Source organism: Pseudochaenichthys georgianus, unplaced genomic scaffold, assembly GCF_902827115.2.
Source record: "Pseudochaenichthys georgianus unplaced genomic scaffold, fPseGeo1.2 scaffold_501_arrow_ctg1, whole genome shotgun sequence".
NCBI classification, from domain to species: Eukaryota; Metazoa; Chordata; class Actinopteri; order Perciformes; family Channichthyidae; genus Pseudochaenichthys; species Pseudochaenichthys georgianus.
Window position 1 is genome coordinate 32277 of NW_027263062.1, and position 20224 is coordinate 52500.

Genomic DNA, 20224 nt, shown 5'->3' on the forward strand with positions numbered 1-20224 from the left:
AACGACTGTATACAGTATTTCATTTTACATTGTTGTCTATTATATATATATTTATTTTTTCTTATTTCTGCATTTTAATTGCACTTTTATGTCTTTTGAGATATTATATTTCCTTTTATGTCGTAAAACGGCTGTAGGAGCCTGAGGTTTAATATCTTTATTGTGCAAATTACAATCATGCTGCACCTTAAAAGACTGAAAACAAACAAGTTGCAGCTTGTAAATCATTACATATGTTCTCTGTGATTGTAAAATAATAACACAGTATAATATGTATTGTCTCAAAGTACACAGAGTAAAAACACAAGTGCTTTTACTGTCTCAAAGCTTGTCGTTTATTAACCCGGTTTCAACCTTTCAGCGTCTAGACCAGAGGGGTGTTTCTCAATGTCGAGGACGCTTCCTTGGTAGCACATGTCTTCCGAGTCAGGTCCTTCAGAAGCGAGGCAAGAATCCTTCCTAGCCTCGGAAAACGAAGAATGGTGGAACAGGCTAGCAGGTGTGCATCATATGCGAGGCCCCGCCTTCAATGGAGCGCGATTTCCGCCAAAGATTTGGAAATTGGTCCGTGCGCAATGCATTGTGGGGATTTTAAGACATGTGCAGCCTCGAAATATCCCGCAACGAAGGACGTCGTCCTTCTGCGGGACTCGATGACGTAGTATGCTTGAAATAGTGGCTCTGGAGCCGGTCTCCTCGACATTGAGGGTGTTTCTCAATCGCGAGGATGCTGGCTTGGTAGTCGCGTACTTCCAAGTCACTTCCTTCGGAAACGAAGCCAGTATGCTTCCAAGCCACGGCTTTGGAAAATGAAGAAGAATGGAACAGGCTAACAAGTGTCCCACTCTCTCTAACGGTTTCAACATAAACTGAACCGAAAGTAAATACCTCACGATGTCTATCTAATTATGAACTTGCTTTACTTTCAGGAACACATTTTTGGTGATAACAAATATTTACCAACACGTGTTCTACGCCACTACATACTTACATTTAAATGCGTGCTGCGTCGGTTCAGCCATTCTCCCCAAGGGTTTTTGAAATTGGTCCGTGCGCAAAGCATTGTGGGGATTTTAAGGACGCGAAGTCTACCCATGTGCAGCCTCGAAACTTCCCCCAAACCAAGGACGCGGCCTCGGTGGAATTCCAAGTATGCTGGAGATTGGAACAGTCCTTCGGCGGCACTCGATGACGTAGTATGCTTGAAATATTGGCTTGGAAGCCAGTTTCCTCGACATTGAGAAACGCCCAGGTCAGAGGTGAGCGCTCTTATTGTGAAAGAACCACCACAGGAAGTCCTCAGGGTGTTTTAACTTTGTAATAAATGACCGTTTATTATAAAGATTACAATCTGTTGCGTTTTGCAGAGCTCATCGGTTGTCATGTGTGTGCTCTTCAGTTTTTAGAAAAGGGAAGAAAATAAAACTACAAGTACACACACTCCAGAAGAAACTACAAACATCCTGTAAAAAGAGGAAGCTAGAGAGGATGAGGAGGAGGAAGAGGAAGAGGAAGGTAACAATAAACCATAATAACCAGGTGGGTGTCAATTGGAGGAGGAAGGTGTCACATGTAGGTTAGAAAAGACAGGATTCTCAGCCAATCAGCAGCATTTGCTCTGATATTTACTGCGTTAATGCTTTCTATTTAGCAGCGATGGAAGTAGTCTTTTGATTGTAAGTATAAGTAGTAGAACTTCGGGGTGGCTGTGGCTCAGTGCATAGAGCGCTGGACTTCGAATCAGGGGGTAGCCAGTTCGAGTCCCACTGCATGTCGTTGTGTCCCTGAGACTAACAGCTGACATGCAACGTAACGACATTATCAAAATACCCTAAAATGTATTTCTAACGGTCTGTTTTAGCAGCTTCCATTTATCTTTCCTTCTAGATCTTTCTTCAATCTTCCCTGAATCTTTCCTGGTGTCTCCATCCAGCCCATGGATAAAAAGATAAAGATACATTTAGCGGCGGATCTGATTCTGAAACACTGATTGGAAATAACTGAAACGGCCTCGGTGGAGTTAATTAAACACTCTGGGTACTTCGCATCACTGCTAATTAGCCACATAACGCTCTCCTTCGGGAATGGTGCTAGCATTAGCTAACAAACATTTAGCTGAAGTAATAGCTAAGTAATCCCTGTTTACATCTGAGAAGAACCACCGGATTTGACTTTAAAAGCAGAATTTTTAAAAATAGGGACTACTTTCCCAGTGGAAGAACACCCGCAAGAGATATTTTAGGTTTGCTGGCTTCTGATTGGCTGAGAAATCCGACAACAAATGAATGACCTCATGTTTGTCTTAGTGTACGGGGGACCTGAGGTCAGAGGTTAAGAGATCACATGACCTCCCCATCACTGAGTATCATCGTTACAATGCAGAGAAAGCGACAGCCCACGTCTCATTCTGTGGAAAACTTGTACAGTAGACTAGAGTCCTTTGTAATATATACTACACGTACAGAATGGGTGTCAATGTGATATTCACTCAGTGTAAACAGCAACACCAGGTCTTCAAGAGGATTTAGAAACATGTTGTGGTGGTTTTTATTGGTAAGCTAACGTCAGCTAACGATCAGGACCATTCCAGAACGTTTCCAAACCAACAGTCTGCTAGCCTCCCTAGCAGCCGAGTTAACAGAAGTGAGCAAATTCGCAGTTTTTGAAATTCGACAATTGTTATTAAAACCCCATTATTTCAAATCCCGAATGATCTGAAAGTTGTCCAGTAGCCCGTAAACCTCACCAAAAACCATTGTTCCCAAAATGGCCATTGCTCAAAATACTCAGTTTCCCTGCGATGAACGCAAACACATTTAGAACATCGAATTTCACAATTTCTGATTCCTTATTTTGCGAAAGCCCTAACCAGCCCTAATTGGTCATTACTGATAACGTGGTTGTATTTACGCATTAAAGGTTATATTCTTTAGGTTACGGGTCAGAATATCACAGTAAAACATTTGGACTTTTGGAACAATGGCATGGTGAAACTTCTACGTGCAATTTGACGCATTTTTCCTCAAGTGGACGAGAAGCGCTTTGTACGAACTAGTCAGTCTTAAGTTTACCTCGAAATTCAACATCAGCTGTGTCAATTAATTCAAGGGTGCTTGTGTTAATTGGGAAACTTGGAAAACAAAACCCCTCCCACAAAAATACACATTTTTGGTACTTTAAAAATACTCTTAAATACCCAAGAATAAAATGGTAACATCAGGAGAAAAATTATTGGATCAAATCTGAGATTATAAAATTATACATTTGCAGGAAAAAAATGGTAAATTCTCCTTAAAAATGGAAAAAAGAATCAGGATTTTGTAACGTCTATCCCCTTTAACTAATCCCTTATTTTCATCCCACACAATTTTGATTTATAACACCAGAAAATATTAAATGTACTCGTAAATATAACATTTTAATCTGGCAAAGTCAGAGATTTTGTCTATTTTCCCTCCCCTCCCCCTTCTCCGTAATTATTTGGATCTTCAATAAATGGATAGCATGATAAAGTTAATATAGATAACATTTATAAACTCATACAAGTGGATTTAGACTTATTAATAAAGTAAACTGAAGATAAACAGCTGATGTGTGGCTGTTTACAAAAGGCTGAATATCACAAAAGCCTTTTTAGACTTTCAGTCTACCAAAATATTCCAGTATACATTTCATCATCTTACTATACTTTATATATTACACTATAGCTACATTATTATAGGATAATATATATTATACAGACTATAAAGTCTACTGTATTGTGCTGTACAAAGACTATACAATCTATAACTCTCTCAGGAAAATGGCACCGTGAACTTTTACAACTTTGGGATTCATGATTGTGGTTCGGCTCGAGTTCAGGTACTTCGGCTGGGAGTAAAAAGCGATATATAAACGCGGTTATATTCGTTGTTTTGTGGAAACAGGCACTGGCAAGTTGATTGTGCTTTAGAAAGGGGGGATTCAAGAGGAACATGTCAGTGAGATTGTGTTGTTAAATTACTGTGTGAAGATATTTGGAATATGGAGTTGTTGTATCGTCGGTGTCTCCGTTAAAGTCATAATTAACTCAGATTCCTAATTAAAGTAGAAAAAGTTGAAGAAATGACTTCAGATAATTAATTCACTTGTAATTTATATTCTTTATGGTACAGATGTAGAAACTACATTTTAAATTGAGAGAAATGGTGTTAAATTAACTTTATTTTAAGTATAAAAGGTGTCAGCTAACAATGCTAAAAGGCTAGCATTAGCTTTTTAATTAATTTTTTTTATAAGGCTGGGCGATATATCCGATTCATTTGATGAATTTTTGGGCAGTACTTTACATACCAATATTTGGGATAATACAACACTGGATTGTGTGTAAAATGGGTAAAAACGGAAAATCAAATTTCAAGATTGCAAGGCAAAACTATTTAGTGATGATTAGCTTGTTGACTAATTGGTTACCCGCCAACAATAAAATGGTTAAATCCAAGCAATATTTGGTTAAAAACTGTAATCGGGTGATATTGTCATGATGAGGTCTTTTTGACCCAAACTAATTGGCTACAAATTCCCATAAAGCGAATTAACGTAATTGAGAATGCAGTTTTTTTTGTAGGAGACCAGTTTGTTGGATAATATCAGGCGCATATTAAAATTGGGCAACTCCATTTAAGACGTCTATTATAAACTCCTTATATGGTCTGGAGAAAACTCCACGTATGGCAGGGACAGAATCCCCAATATGGCAGGGAGGAAACTCCATGTATGGCCTGTTCCTGGTGATTTAGCCGCACTTGATTGATTCATTTAGGATTAATAGCGTTAAGAGTTTGGTGTGTGAGTGTAAGGAAGGGATAGGAGGGGAAGGAGGAAGGTATTGTTCTGTACAGATGGCTTTAAACAGATAGCACCATGTACAGTAAGCCCTCGGTAAAGCAGGTTAGAAACCAGTTGGAGCTCTGCTGCAGCTCTCCCTGAAACACACAGCACATCATCAGCACAAAGTCACACTCATTGACAAATCATCATGAGTTTCAGAACGCCGCCGAAAATTCAAATTCAACGACCTCAGAAATTCAACTCATTGTCAAATCATAAGGAACTCAAAAATTCATTTTTCCAAACTATTATAAACTCTGTAAAGTCATCACCACCACATTATTATTACTTGTTATTCATAAATTCTAAATGATCAGCGTTAAGATATGAAAAACTAAATAAACACAAATTCGTCATGGGTGATATTTAAAAAACAGAAGAAAAGAAGTCACGAGAAAGACGGAGATATATCCTCAACATATCTCCCGTGGTTTTTGATGTAGAGACTCGCTAATCGTCCAGATAAAGTCGCCCGGGGAAGCAGAATGGCACGAGGAAAATAACCCGTCATTATATTTGTTTACCGTTTGTCGGATCAGCTCTTTGATCCATGTCTTTCACCTCTAGATAACAACAATAGAGGTCTGTGTCCAGTGATTAGCTTAGTATGCTAACGTTATGTATGCTAACAGTATGCTACAGAACACGGATGTGGACGTTATGAGCTGGCTTTAGAACTTTTCCAGTTATCAAGACTCAAAGTCCAAGTCTTTTTAAGGCCAAAACCAAATAAAGTGTTTTTAGTTGTATGTTTTTAGATAAAAGCCCTTTTTTGGTGAGAGGTTGTTAAACCGATATGTTTGGCCCCTATTCACTTAAATTCATCGAGACTTTTCTTTGATTTTGGAATTACTATTCACCATACCAGAAAAACAGTTTTCTTTAACAATTCAAATTCATTGAGGTGAAAGATTAAAGAACGGTAATTTTCTTGGTTAAGTACTTCGACAGATAACTAAAGCTAAATACTGGCCGCTGAAATAGTTAGAGGCAATATTTATCCCTTGATCGACTTATCGATGCAGTTGTAACTTGGACAGTGATTATCATCTGACTTTCATATTTTTCGGTACAACTTTCTTAATCGCAACACACTTTTCCAGGCGTGCAACTTTCCCAAAGGGTTTTCAATAGTATGTTTTTAAAGGAAAGTCCTATGTTTAGAAAGTGGGGTTAATAAACAAGACTTGTATTGCACCACTTGTTAAAGAGCCTTCAATTAAACAAGACTTGTCTCTAATTTTAAATTCATCGTTCACCGTGGAGGCTTGCGACAAAAACTACCCTTTTTCAAGAATTCAAGGTAATTGATAAACACGTGGTTTCTGGGTGAATGAATTACTTCAATAAATACCACTAAAGCTAGACACTGGACACCGACCTCGGTGCTACCACTCTCCGGTGTGTGTATTGATCGAAGAGCTGATCAGCCAAAGAGTCAGCGATATCACTCGGAGATACAAACTCCACGTTGGTAAAAAGTTCTAAAGATTCAATCACTGTTAAGATGTTTCTAGTCAAAGAGATGGCGTTCGTTTCGTGTTTAATGTCTGTAATGAGGTCACAGTTCAGGGTGTCTAAGGGCTGGCAGGTCAGGGGTCAAGTGGATCCGTCCAGCAGCGTTCGGAGGGCCCTCTCGATGTTGATCCGGTGACCCAGTCTGGTGACGCCAAGCTCCACGTAATCCTCCTTCGTTAACGCCGGGAGATGGGAACCCTCGATTTCGTGCTCCTGGAAGCGTTGGCGATGTTCAGCGAGTCCGACGCTTTCCAGCCAATCGCCGACGTCATATTTATTCCACAGGTTGAGTGGACGCTGTCTCCATGGCCTCAGGGCTAAGAGAGGCCCGCTGAGGACGGGGGAGGGGCATGGGGAGGCGTGGGGGGACGGAGAGGGAGATCTGGAGCGTGTTCTCGCACTGGCGCTCCGCATCACGAACCGAACTTCCTTTGGTTCGGAGGGGAGGCTGAGACTGGACGACTTCAGGATGGTTAGACCGCGACCGGAGCTTAAATCGGGTCTTTCTGACCCGGGGGCGGAGGAGGAGGTGATTCCTATCGACCTATCGGAGGGGGAGGGAGAGGGGGAGGGGCTTCGGCGCATCATGGGGTATCGACTTCCCGGTCGGACTGTATAGCCCGAGCCGAATCCTCGCTGGGAAATAGTGTGGAGCTCACCGAGACTGGAGAACAACCTGAAACACATTGAACAATGTATAAATCAGAATGTATATAGAATTCCTTGATTAGTCCGACATCGTTACAGCACAGCAAAGAGACACTAATGATAGAGACAACATAAAAACAGTATTTAGTAAAGTGGCATGCGCACTTATTGAACATGTGCCTGTAAGCTAGTTAGCCAGACATGCTAATGTTTGCAGTTTACATTAGAGGACTTGAACACAGGTTATATCTATCCTTTGCCCTTTCGCTTGTATATTTGCTATTGGAAAGAAAATGACGTTAACGGCGGCACCATGCTGTTGAGACGCTAAAATTGGGCAATCATTGTTTTAGTGTTAAGAAAGTTGTCAGTTTCAAGGTGTCCAAATAGGACCGTTATTTCAGGCGTCAGGCTGTGAAGAAGGTGCATGTTAGTTAGCTGTTAGCGAATGTATTAGCGATAATGGGAAATGTTTACCAGAGGTTAAAAACCTACGATTTACTCTCTCCATTGTCCACACATCTGGAAGAACATAAACAACATATTCTGTTACAACATGCAAACACAGTATCTGCTAATGGTGCGTTCACACCACCGAGTAAAGCGATGCATCCGATGTGAACGCACCTTAACTGGTCCGTAGTAATGCAGTATGTATAGTTAAAGGTCTCCTATTATACTTTTTAGGCATATAATATAAGTGTTTTGCTCAGAATACCAAACAGATCACCCATTCTAGCCTCACTATTTCAGCTCTGGTACTAAAGTGCTGATTCTGGGTATAAAGCTTTAAAAAAAAAAAAGAAGCTAATGGAGCTAATGCCTGCTCAGCTGGAAAGATTCTCAGTGGGTCCGCATTTCCGAGCAAAGCAAACAAGCAAATCTGGATCAGCTCCGTTGTTCCCCTGTTTTTAGAGATTAGGGTACGGAGGAAAAGAGAGTGGGTTTTATTTTCCGACACTTTGTGAGTCCCCTGATACACCGACGGGGACACATCTTTATGTATATAAGACATCAAAAATGCATGTTGCATAATAGGAGACCTTTAAAGGCAGTTTGTAGTACCTGGCACCTCCTACTGGCGACCTCCGGCCCGGATCCAGGGGACTCGGCTCCTCCCCCAGAGAATGACTGTCTTTATTGAGCAGCTGTAGCCGATTCACCAGATCCAGTCCGGACCCGGCTCGGCCGCTCAGCTCCAGAGCCGAAGACGACCGGTTGCTCAGATCCACAGCTGACCCGGCAACTTGACCCCCGAATGCCGCTGGACGGCCGCTTTCATCTGGGCTGAATCCCCGACGATCGTCATCCCCGCCGCCCCAAAGCTTCGACCTTCTCTGGAAAAGATAACGAGGCTGACGTCCACCTCCACCGGTGGGTGAGGAACAGAGAGGGGAGGAAGGGGAGGAGGAAAAGGCAGCAGACGGGAGGAGCTCACTGTCCGATGATTGCTTCAGAAGAGGATCACGGAGCGTGGAGCGACCGCGACCTAACGGTGAACGAAGGCGTGGTTTCAAAACAGATGGGGAGGTGGTGGGGGAGGAAGGGGATGGGTGAGTAGCTGTAGGGGAGGAGGGGGAGGATGGATCAGGAGGGGAGGCCAAGGTGATGGAGGGAGGGAGGGAGCTGGGGGAAGAGCTGTCATGTAGGCGTTCGTCACTTTCATCTTCATCACCTCGTCTACCTAGAGAGTCAGGATCTCCTCCCTCCCCGCCTCGTCGAGTCAACAGGGTGAGGGAGGATGGGGGAGGAAGAGGGGGAGGGCTAGCGAAGGCAGCGGGGGGAGTAACCATGCCAATTCTGCGAAGCTCCTCCCTGGTTTCCTCATCGCTTGACGACAATAACGCCGGCGGGAGTGTTACCGTATAAGCCCCGCCCTCCTCCTCGGAGCTGCCCATTGTTAGGCTCCTGCGCCTGTCAATCAGAGCGGCGTGACTCTCATTGGCCAGCGGTGGCAAAGGGGTCGGTCTCCAACGCTCGGGCGATGGAGCGGCAGGCGATGTAACTCCTCCCTCGGTTTCCGGACGCTCCACCGATCCGTCGGTGAACAAAGGCGGCGTTATGCGTTTGTGCCTCAGTTCCGGACTGGTTTGAGGGGTGGTACGCTTTGTTCGCTGCTCTGGGCTCGTCTGAGGGGGGGTGCGCTTGGATCGAGGCTCTGGGCTGCCCTGCGGGGTGGGGATAGGGGTGCGCTTGTGTCGTCCGTCTGGACTGGCAGCAGGGGTGGGGATAGGTGAGGCAGATCCGTGTTTATGTCGAGGCTCTGGACTCGGGGTTCGGGCGGTGAGCGCTCGTTCTCGTGCAGCAAGGGCCAGGGCGAGTGGAGACGAGGGGTCTGAAGAGACAAGAAATGATTTAGTATGGATCGGTTTTAATGCGTTATTATATATACCTTAAGGCTCTGTTCTAGGTTCTGTTCTTTAGAGTACCTCAGGGCTCTTCTCTAGTTCCTTTCAAGTTGTGCGTAGTATCGTAAGCCTATTTCCTTGCTACCCTTTCAATGTTGTTGCTCTGCTCTAGGTCCTCCTCTCTTTTTTGGAAGTGCCTAGAGATCCTGTCATATGGCTTTTTCTTTTTCGTGTTGTAACTCAAGTCACTGTCATAGATCCTGTTTTAGTTCCTTATCTCTTTAATGGAGGTACTCATGCATTCATCACATTGTGGAGTACCTCAAGGCTCTGTCCTAGGTTCTGTTCTTTGGAGTACCTCAGGGCTCTTAACTAGTTTCTTTCAAGTTTTGCGTGGTATCTTAAGGCTCTTTCCTTGCTACCCTTTCAATTTTGTTTTGTACTTCAAGTCACTGTCGAAGGTCCTGTTGTAGTTCCTTTTATCTTTAATGGAGGTACTCATGCATTCATCATATTGCTGAATACCTCAAGGCTCTGTCCTAGATCCTGTATTGTGTTGTGAAGTACCTCAAGGGTATGTGCTTAGTACTTTTTACATTCTCGAGGTACCTTAAGGATCTGTCCCAAGACTTTCTTCTAGGTCCTCTTTTACCGAATGCAGTACCTCGAGGCCAGTTGACTTCCCTGGTACCCTGGCACCTATTTATCATTGGTTATCACTTATGGTTTAGTTTATGGTAAGGCAAGACTAACCTAGTGGTTTCCCGGTCAGTGGGTGGAGGAAGGTGTGAGGCGTCGGTGATGGTGAAAGGACCGGAGCTGGGGGAGGAAGCTCGCCAAGATCGTCCATCGAATGGCTCAGAGTTAGGAGTGTCACCTGATTCTCTGACCCAGATCCTTCGACCGACAGGAAGAGAGACGACCTCCGACCCTGAACCCGGGCTCGCTCTGAGAGAACCTGCTGCTGGTACATCTCCGCCCGACTGGGGCTGCTGGGTCCGTCCGGTTTCAATAAGTCCTGGTCTTTTATTCCTAGAAGAAGAAAAATAGCAAATAGTTACACCGATTGGATTGAAGATTAGAAGTTTAAGGCTTTATATTTGTGTCAATCCCAATCAGGACATTTTCAGCAGACTCAAAAACACTTTCATGTACATTTGAGCAAACAACAATACATTTGAGTGGCTGGTTTGTTTTGATCCACCAAGCACTAATTAATGAAGTTTTGAAGCACACTCCTTCAACTCGACATATTTAACTGTGTGCTACAATTTTAATCAGAGCATTTTCGTCCCATCATGCATCAGGAAATTGTACACAACAAAACAGAAAACATGTGTAAACGATCCTGACCTTGCTCCTCTACAGGAAGTTGTTTCAACAAAGGTGACTTCCTCCTCTGCGGCTTGGACGGCGGCGCCTGCTGTCCAACGTTAGCGTACGGGTTTTCTATTGCTCTTCCGCGGCGGCGTGACAGCGGCGAGTGACCGAGGGCGGGGCTTGTGCTGTGCAGCGACAGCGTAGATGTGTGTGTTGCCGTGTGAAGTGTGTGTGTGGCGGTGTGTGTGGCAGTGTGCAGAGCGTGTGTGCTGCCAGAGTGTGCGTCCGGCTGAAGTGGCGGTGGCGGAGGCGTGTCCTGAAGGATGATCATCGACCTAGCCTTCCTCTGGCGCTCAGCGTGGGCGTGGCTCCTCGTCGGCGAATCACAGAGCTCCACCAGCCTAGGCTCCGCCCCCGGCTTGAAGCTGGAGCGCGTTAGCCCCTCCCCTCTGGCCGGGGGTGAAGGGGGGAGGAACGATGGGGGGGGGCCGGAGTCCAGGAGGAAGAGCGAGGAGGTGGAGGAGGAGGCGGAGGGTGGAGGAGGCGGAGCCATCTGAGGAGGGGGAGGGATGAAGCCGTCCGTTAGCGAGGAGCTCCGAGGAAAACGACTTTCATTGATCAGAGCCGAGATCCGGTCGTCGTCAGGTGTGCCTGACGGGAAAAATCGAGACGTTAAAATAAAGGTACTAAAATAAAACTGCAACACAAGGATCTACGGAAGGTACTTTTTCCTTAAGTAACAAATGTCAAGAGTGTGTTTGTTTTCTTACCAAAGCTCTTGGTTCTGGACATCCCTCGAGGTAAAGCCATGGTGCTTTTCTCTGGAGCCGAGGGGGGAACAAGACCCTGACGCTCAAACAACGACTAAAGAAACAAACACAAAAAACCCAATATTTATGCCACATACATATCATATTCTATTTACATGTATGTAGACTTTTTGTATTTTATTATATATGTTGGATTGTTGGAGGAGCTCAGGTCAGAAGAATTTCATTGTCATTTCTACACTGTATGACTATAAAACCTTTGAATCTTAGAATACACCAACATATTTCCCATTTTAATACCCATAACTCCTGAAATAGAGACTTTTGAAAATGCAACTTGATTAAAGACAACAGTAACTTGGCCTTGAGGCACTTCTCAAAATAGAAGAGGACCTAGGTTATGGCCCTGAGGTACTCTGCAAGAATGTTGTAAAAGATGTATTTGATATTTCTGGCAGTCTTACGTTAATCTCGGCCTGTGTGATCCGCCGGCTGGTCGGTCTCTGTTTCACCGTCGCCGCTCTAAAGTCATCTGCTGGTCGGGCCCTAAGAACCACTTCCTGTTGACCCCCGGCCAACATCTCATCCAGTTTGTCTGCAGGCGGGACAAAAAATAAGATAAACAAAAAAACTAAAATAAAGTAACACAGATTCACGACTTGACGACCACAACAACACCAGAGCCGGAGAAATGCGTAGTTCAAATCTGGTAAATAAAACATTTCTTTAAATGCTTTTACCTTTACTTTGCTTTGTTTTTTTACTCTTATCCTCACTGTGTTTATTTCTTTATTTTTGTTTCTACTACATTGAGTGGATATTGTCGTAACCTTTTTACCTACAATTTGAACTTTACCTGTTAGTTAGGACATCTTAGGTTCGTAACTTTTTAATATCCTGACTTTACAATTCATGACTTTTACTTGTAACAGCCTTACTTCCCTTTATACTACGGCCCTGGTTTTTACATCACTGAGACACCATGACATTGTCCCGTCACAAAAACAACAACAACAACAACAACAACAACAACATGTGACTCACCGAAGCGTCTCCTCCTGGCTGCAGACAGAACAGAGGTCTTTAGGTTTGACTAAACACTGCACTGTGTGTGTGTGTGTGTGTGTGTGTGTGTGTGTGTGTGTGTGTGTGTGTGTGTGTGTGTGTGTGTGTGTGTGTGTGTGTGTGTGTGTGTGTGTGTGTGTGTGTGTGTGTGTGTGTGTGTGTGTGTGTGTGTGTGTGTGTGTGTGTGTGTGTGTGTGTGTGTGTGTGTGTGTGTGTGTGTGTGTGTGTGTGTGTGTGTGTGTGTGTGTGTGTGTGTGTGTGTGTGTGTGTTTGTTTTACCTATGTCCTCCAGGTCGGCGGTCATGGACTTGGATCTCAGAGTCAGTGAGGTGCTTGGGGCTCGTTTTGGAGGGGGCGGAGCTACAAGACAAAACCACAGTTAGTTATTAAATAGAAAACACTTCCAATTGTAGGACAACTTGATTAAGATTAAGGGATGTTAAGGTTACAATATATGTATTCTAGATGCCCTCAGCTCTTTAAAGAGTCCTCTCCTGCTGATGTTCAGGTGTATATCAGTATGTGTGTCTCTACTTTAAAGAGTCCTCTCCTGCTGATGTTCAGGTGTATATCAGTATGTAGTGTCTCTACTTTAAAGAGTCCTCTCCTGCTGATGTTCAGGTGTATATCAGTATGTAGTGTCTCTACTTTAAAGAGTCCTCTCCTGCTGATGTTCAGGTGTGTATCAGTATGTAGTGTCTCTACTTTAAAGAGTCCTCTCCTGCTGATGTTCAGGTGTGTATCAGTATGTAGTGTCTCTACTTTAAAGAGTCCTCTCCTGCTGATGTTCAGGTGTATATCAGTATGTAGTGTCTCTACTTTAAAGAGTCCTCTCCTGCTGATGTTCAGGTGTATATCAGTATGTAGTGTCTCTACTTTAAAGAGTCCTCTCCTGCTGATGTTCAGGTGTGTATCAGTATGTAGTGTCTCTACTTTAAATAGTACACTGTGTACAGAATAGGGGCTCTTTAAATAAAACCTGTACCTTTCTTCCTGACGATGTTGGATGATTCTGACTTCCTGGAAACAGAGACGACCTTCATCAGCAGACGACTTCCTCCCTGTCGGATCAGAGAGACGACCTGACGGTGACCCACCTTCACCACGTCAGCGCTGTTAACCTGAAACAGACAGAGTCAATTAACACAGATAAAGACAGTACATTTCAGGACACAAGGTAAATGTAAAATACTATTTAAAACCCAAAGAGTAGTTCACCAATATTTCACATCTTTCATGGTAATTATGTGAACAGGGTTCATGCACTTTTTCACCAATGACTTTTCCATGACTTCTCCAGGACCTTTACCTAATTTTCCATGACCAAAAAAATTACTCTTTCTCAGCGGTTCCACTGAAAATGGTTTATTTTAACATGGACCAGGAAAATAAGGTCTGCATATGAAACATGTCGTGTCTATCTAAAACAAATCAAATAGGCTTACTAGCTTCTACACGCTAAAGCAACTAAAATCTCTCACCAGCAAAACACCTCGTCAGTTAAATGCCATTTTACGTTTCATTACTATACAATACAGTAGTTATTATCATTATAGTATTACTATTTCGGCGATTAGATAAAATATAAATTATATTTGATGCAACTTTAGTTACATTTCCATGACTTTTCCAAAACTTTTGGAAAAATATTGTTTTCCAGGGCCTGGAATTAGCATTTTGAATTTCCATGACTTCTCCCGGTTTTTAAGAACATTTCAGGACACAAGGTAAATGTAAAATACTATTTAAAACCCAGAGAGTAGTTCACCAATATTTCACTTCTTTCATGGTAATTTTGTGAAGTTTTTAACATAACTTCAAATTTAAAACTTTAATCTCAAAGAACGTTAATGCTTTTACTGCTTTGTTTAATAACATATTCTAATGTATTCCTCTTAAATGTACTTTAACTTTAATATCCATGTTTTTTAAGAACTTTTTTCACGCAATTTGACCCATCTCCCTGCCTCATCATTCATTTAAATGTAGGCTACAACGCCACAAAAACGCACCATATCTGTTTGAGAGATCTAATGATTCTTGTTACCTCTATGAGGAAGTCTCCGGTTCTAAGCCCCGCCCTCCAGGCGACGCCCCCCTGATCCACCGACTCCAGGTACTGGAGCGCCGGGAACGCCGGGGTCGGAGCAAACTCCTCGATGGGCGTCTCCGCTTCAAAAAAGAGGCAGAAAACATGTTTATATTAGAAATTAAATTGAATTAAAATGTGTAGTTTATTAAGAAATGACACAACGAGGGGTTTTAGGGCTCTGAAGATTTAAACACCCCCTCTCTCTCCCTCCTTCATCTCTTATCTTCTTCTTCCTCCCCCTCCTTTCCTTCGTCCCCCTCCTTTCCTTCCCACCTTTCGCTCCTCGGAGGACGAATCCGAATCCCTCGATCTCTCTTTTCTGCAGCACCGCCGTCTTCTCCTCGATCACGTAGTCACTAAAAAACAGAAGATTTAAAACTAAATATTTTGTTTTCTTTCTTGAATTATTAGTAGCTAACAGGAAGAGCACATGTTAATTATCATTGCTGTAATTTAACTGCCCTGGATACATGTCTCAGAGTCACCATAAAATCAACTTATATAAATCAAAAACATTATTAATATAATTTAAAAATATGCAAACGTTAATAAAGAAATAATATATATATTCTTTATGTAAATGTAGGATTTCTGGGGTTTAAATTAGAAAATGTATCACAATATATATATATATATATATATAATATTTGTTGGGGCAGTTTGATCAGTTCAAGGAAGTGCATATGTGGCGAAAATCCTAATATAAATTGAGAAATGTGTACAAATAATAATTACATATTATATAATTACTAATCGTGACATTTTACACAGCTTCTCTAAGGTGAGGTGTAGTGACGGTGTAATACCTGTAGGAGGTGTAGTGACGGTGTATTACCTGTAGGAGGTGTAGTGACGGTGTATTACCTGTAGGAGGTGTAGTGACGGTGTATTACCTGTAGGAGGTGTAGTGGCGGTGTATTACCTGTAGGGGGTGTAGTGACGGTGTATCACCTGTAGGAGGTGTAGTGACGGTGTAATACCTGTAGGAGGTGTAGTGACGGTGTATCACCTGTAGGAGGTGTAGTGACGGTGTATCACCAGTAGGAGGTGTAGTGATGGTGTATTACCTGTAGGAGGTGTAGTGACGGTGTATTACATGTTGGAGGTGTAGTGACAGTGTATTACCTGTAGGAGGTGTAGTGACGGTGTATTACATGTTGGAGGTGTAGTGACAGTGTATTACCTGTAGGAGGTGTAGTGACGGTGTATTACCTGTAGGAGGTGTAGTGACGGTGTATTACCTGTAGGAGGTGTAGTGACGGTGTATTACCTGTAGGAGGTGTAGTGATGGTGTATTACCTGTAGGAGGTGTAGTGATGGTGTATTACCTGTAGGAGGTGTAGTGACGGTGTAATACCTGTAGGAGGTGTAGTGACGGTGTAATACCTATAGGAGGTGTAGTGACGGTGTAATACCTGTAGGAGGTGTAGTGATGGTGTATTACCTGTAGGAGGTGTAGTGATGGTGTATTACCTGTAGGAGGTGTAGTGACGGTGTATTACCTGTAGGAGGTGTAGTGACGGTGTAATACCTGTAGGAGGTGTAGTGATGGTGTATTACCTGTAGGAGGTGTAGTGACGGTGTAATACCTGTAGGAGGTGTAGTGATGGTGTATTACCTGTAGGAGGTGTAGTGACGGTGTAATACCTGTAGGAGGTGTAGTGACGGTGTATTACCTGTAGGAGGTGTAGTGATGGTGTAGCACCTGTAGGAGGTGTAGTGATGGTGTAGCACCTGTAGGAGGTGTAGTGATGGTGTAGCACCTGTAGGAGGTGTAGTGACGGTGTATCACCTGTAGGAGGTGTAGTGATGGTGTAGCACCTGTAGGAGGTGTAGTGACGGTGTATCACCTGTAGGAGGTGTAGTGACGGTGTAATACCTGTAGGAGGTGTAGTGACGGTGTAATACCTGTAGGAGGTGTAGTGACGGTGTATTACCTGTAGGAAGTGTCGTGACGGTGTAATACCTGTAGGAGGTGTAGTGACGGTGTATTACCTGTAGGAGGTGTAGTGACGGTGTAATACCTGTAGGAGGTGTAGTGACGGTGTAATACCTGTAGGAGGTGTAGTGACGGTGTAATACCTGTAGGAGGTGTAGTGACGGTGTAATACCTGTAGGAGGTGTAGTGACGGTGTAATACCTGTAGGAGGTGTAGTGACGGTGTAATACCTGTAGGAGGTGTAGTGACGGTGTATTACCTGTAGGAGGTGTAGTGACGGTGTATTACCTGTAGGAGGTGTAGTGACGGTGTAATACCTGTAGGAGGTGTAGTGACGGTGTATTACCTGTAGGAGGTGTAGTGACGGTGTATTACCTGTAGGAGGTGTAGTTATCATAGGACCCCACAGTGTAATGTCTGAAAAGCCTCTTGGTGCGATCCTCCCTCGTCTCTGAAACATATATCATACATTACAGGATATAAATATAATATAATATAAAGCGTAACTAATAAACACATATATTTTGTTTGTTTATTTGCTGTTGTTTACCCAGTCGCGAGTCATATTGCCTCATCTGGACTTCCTCCACACAGTCAGCAGGAAACCAGCCGGTCCGTCCTTTAACACTCCCTTCCCAGAATCCTCCCTCTCCGATAGACAGGACTACATGCACACACACACACACACACACACACACACACACACACACACACACACACACACACACACACACACACACACACACACACACACACACACACACACACACACACACACACACACACACACACACACACACACACACACACACACACACACACACACACACACACACACACACACACACACACACACACACACACATACCATGTATACATCACTTCAAGGGACATTACATTGACTTACATGCATTTCCTGGAGACTTACCCTAACCAAGTCTTCACCCTAAAATTAATGACTCCCCTTATGGGGACCTCCAATTTGTCCCCATAAGGAAAGCCAGTCCCCACACGTGACTATGTAAACAGATTTAGGTCCCCACAAGTATAGTAATGCAAGACCACACACACACACACACACACACACACACGCACACACACACACACAGGCAGGCAGGATTTCTTTGTGGAGCTGGAGGAGTGGGGTTATATTTCTGAGAAGAATTTGGGATATTATCTGGGATTAAAAAGTTGTGTTTTATATATTTGAAGTGTGTTAATTATGTTTGTATGCATGTTTAGGGTTAGGGTTAGGGTTACACAAATCATCCATTTGAGAGAGAAATCAGGAGAACTAGTACAAGAGTTTTTACTCAAAATTGAATATTTATGTGTCACGATCTGTCCGTGTTGTGTTTTGTCTTGTCTTTTTCTGTCTTTGTTTTCCTGTTTTATTTTGTAAAGTGTTCACCCCCCGTTCCTGCCTGTTGCTTTCTGCTAACCCTAACCCTGATTACCCGATTGTGTTCACCTGGTGCCCCTGTGTTTTCTCCTCCCTCCTCACCGGTCTCTTGTTTGTTTGATTAGTCCTGGGTGTATTTAGGTGCTGTGTTTTCTGTCAGTCTTTGTGAGTTCTTTGTCATATTTGGACGTTGTTCACGGGGTGAGAGTTCTGTTTTGTCCAAGTTTGTTTCTGCATTTGGGTCCTGCTTGCCTCATTATGAGAAATCATGAATATTTTCCTTTCTTTATAATTTCCCCTGAATATTGAACACTTAAAACAAATATATATAAGAAGTAAAATAAAAGACAAATAATAACAAAAAAAAATTGGGAAAGAAGTCCATAATTTATTCTACTTTTCTACACAGTTGCCTGAATCCTATGGAATCTACTGTGGTAGGATACACTTTTAATCGCATCCTTCATTTGTGAATTTCTCCTGGCAAGTTACAATTATTTCCAATTTCCCCTGAATATTGATCGCTAAAAAGCGAACCGTCAGGGCCTTCAAGGTATTCAGAGAATACTCTGGAATGTCTGGAAAGAAAGCAACCAATCAGATCGTGTTCTGGGTCTCTGGGTAGAATCTCCTTCAACCAGGTATTCTACATCCTTGATCGAAGGCCCTGGCCGTTGCACTGAATGAGAGCGTGCCTTTGGACTGACAGTTTGATCAACCAATCATATTGACTTGTAGCCAATGGGCGTGTTCTGGAATGGCATGGCTAGAATGATCTGTTTGGTACTTTGAGCAAAACACTTCATAGACATGTTTTTTATAATTTTTTATATATATCTTAAACCTATGATATTGCCTAAAAATAGCATGATAGGTGACCTTTGATTTATATACACAGTGGCCTGAATCCTATAGGCTCTAGAGTGAGTCTGACCTTTGACCCTCTCCCCGCGGTGCAGCTGGATCTCTCCGGGCCCCTGGGGGACGTGACTCCTCGTGGCGATGAAGGTGCGTCCGGGGACGGCACTGTAGAGCCTCCTCTTCCTCATTTGCGGGGGGGAGGAGGGGGGGCTGCTCTCCCCCACATGGCCCCCGGCGCTCGGACTGAAGGGAGAGACAGGGACGCAAACATTTTATTAAATAAAAAACAATTATTTGTGCCGTTTCTTTGAGTTCAATTTGTTGATAAATTGTGGAACATTTGTAAAAAGAACAAAAAACACACCCGTGTCCGACTGTGTGTGTGTGTGTGTGTGTGTGTGTGTGTCTGTATGTGTGTGTGTATGTGTGTGTGTGTGTGTGTGTGTCTGTATGTGTGTGTGTGTGTGTGTGTGTGTACCTGAGTCGGCGTGAGTGTCGTCGCAGCGAGTGTGTGTGTGTGTCGTGGTGTGTTTCCAGGCTCTGCAGGGAGGGGCCTGGCGAGGAGGCGGGACTTTCCAGAACGTTTTCGCTGGCCGAGCGAATCAGAGAGCGAGGAGACGAGAGGCCGTTTCCGGCTGACGAGCGGCTGACACCCGGCCGACGGCGCTTTGTGTAGGAGGGAGTTTCTCTGAAGGGAACTGCTTGGACAGACACACACACACACACACACACACACACACACACACACACAGGGTTAACTTTACCAGCTCCTGTAGTGTAGTTATTTAAACGTTTTTATTTTCTCAGCAACCTCACCAACGTCGGAGGTTTTATGGATTTTTATAATTTCAGCTAGATCGAAGTTCCCGGCAATTATCGCCACCTGCAAAATAGAAATGCATTTGTTATTTTAAAATTCTATAAATAGCAATACAACTGAAAAAAGGACGGATTATTAATTCATTTTTTTTAAAAGAATAACATTTTAAAATATATATATAAAAAAAAAATCCCAAAGTAATAGTATAAAAAAATACATGAATGAATAAATAAAAAGTTGAGAATTCAATATGAAAAATTGCCTTGGAGGTGTCTGCAAATACATATCAAGATATATATATATATAAAAATAGCAATAATTCAAAAATAAATATGAAGTGTAAGTTTGTGTTTATTTACCTGAAAGGCAGTCTGGTTGTTGTAGTTTTTGATGTCTTTATTTGCTCCTCTGAACAGCAGCACTCTGGCACAGCTGTCCTGCAGAAACCAGCAGCAGTTAACATGTAATTAACGTGTAAATTAATGCAATAAAACAATAAAAACTCTGTAAAAAATAGTTTTATTTTCCAAAACTACAAAACTGTGTGTGTTACCTGGTTGTAGAGAGCACAG

General features: G+C 43.1%; 1 protein-coding gene across 1 annotated transcript in view; it reads right to left on the reverse strand.

Annotated features, from left to right (window-relative positions):
* Window positions 1–1307: 1307 nt before the first annotated feature.
* The window catches only part of shank3b (SH3 and multiple ankyrin repeat domains 3b), a 25683-nt gene continuing 6766 nt past the window's right edge, over window positions 1308–20224 (reverse strand). The window contains exons 9-27 of the mRNA XM_034078848.1: window positions 20206–20224; window positions 20012–20089; window positions 19649–19715; window positions 19311–19530; window positions 18906–19075; window positions 17120–17233; window positions 16945–17020; window positions 14904–14986; window positions 14586–14710; window positions 13524–13659; window positions 12818–12898; window positions 12518–12535; window positions 11938–12068; window positions 11474–11567; window positions 10737–11354; window positions 10137–10415; window positions 8101–9370; window positions 7531–7557; window positions 1308–7063 (exon numbers count right to left, since the gene is read on the reverse strand). The exon at window positions 20206–20224 is cut by the window's right edge and continues 98 nt beyond it. Coding sequence (XP_033934739.1) covers window positions 6469–7063; window positions 7531–7557; window positions 8101–9370; window positions 10137–10415; window positions 10737–11354; window positions 11474–11567; window positions 11938–12068; window positions 12518–12535; window positions 12818–12898; window positions 13524–13659; window positions 14586–14710; window positions 14904–14986; window positions 16945–17020; window positions 17120–17233; window positions 18906–19075; window positions 19311–19530; window positions 19649–19715; window positions 20012–20089; window positions 20206–20224 — 4201 coding nt within the window. The 3' untranslated portion in view covers window positions 1308–6468. The remainder of the gene's footprint in view (window positions 7064–7530; window positions 7558–8100; window positions 9371–10136; window positions 10416–10736; window positions 11355–11473; window positions 11568–11937; window positions 12069–12517; window positions 12536–12817; window positions 12899–13523; window positions 13660–14585; window positions 14711–14903; window positions 14987–16944; window positions 17021–17119; window positions 17234–18905; window positions 19076–19310; window positions 19531–19648; window positions 19716–20011; window positions 20090–20205) is intronic.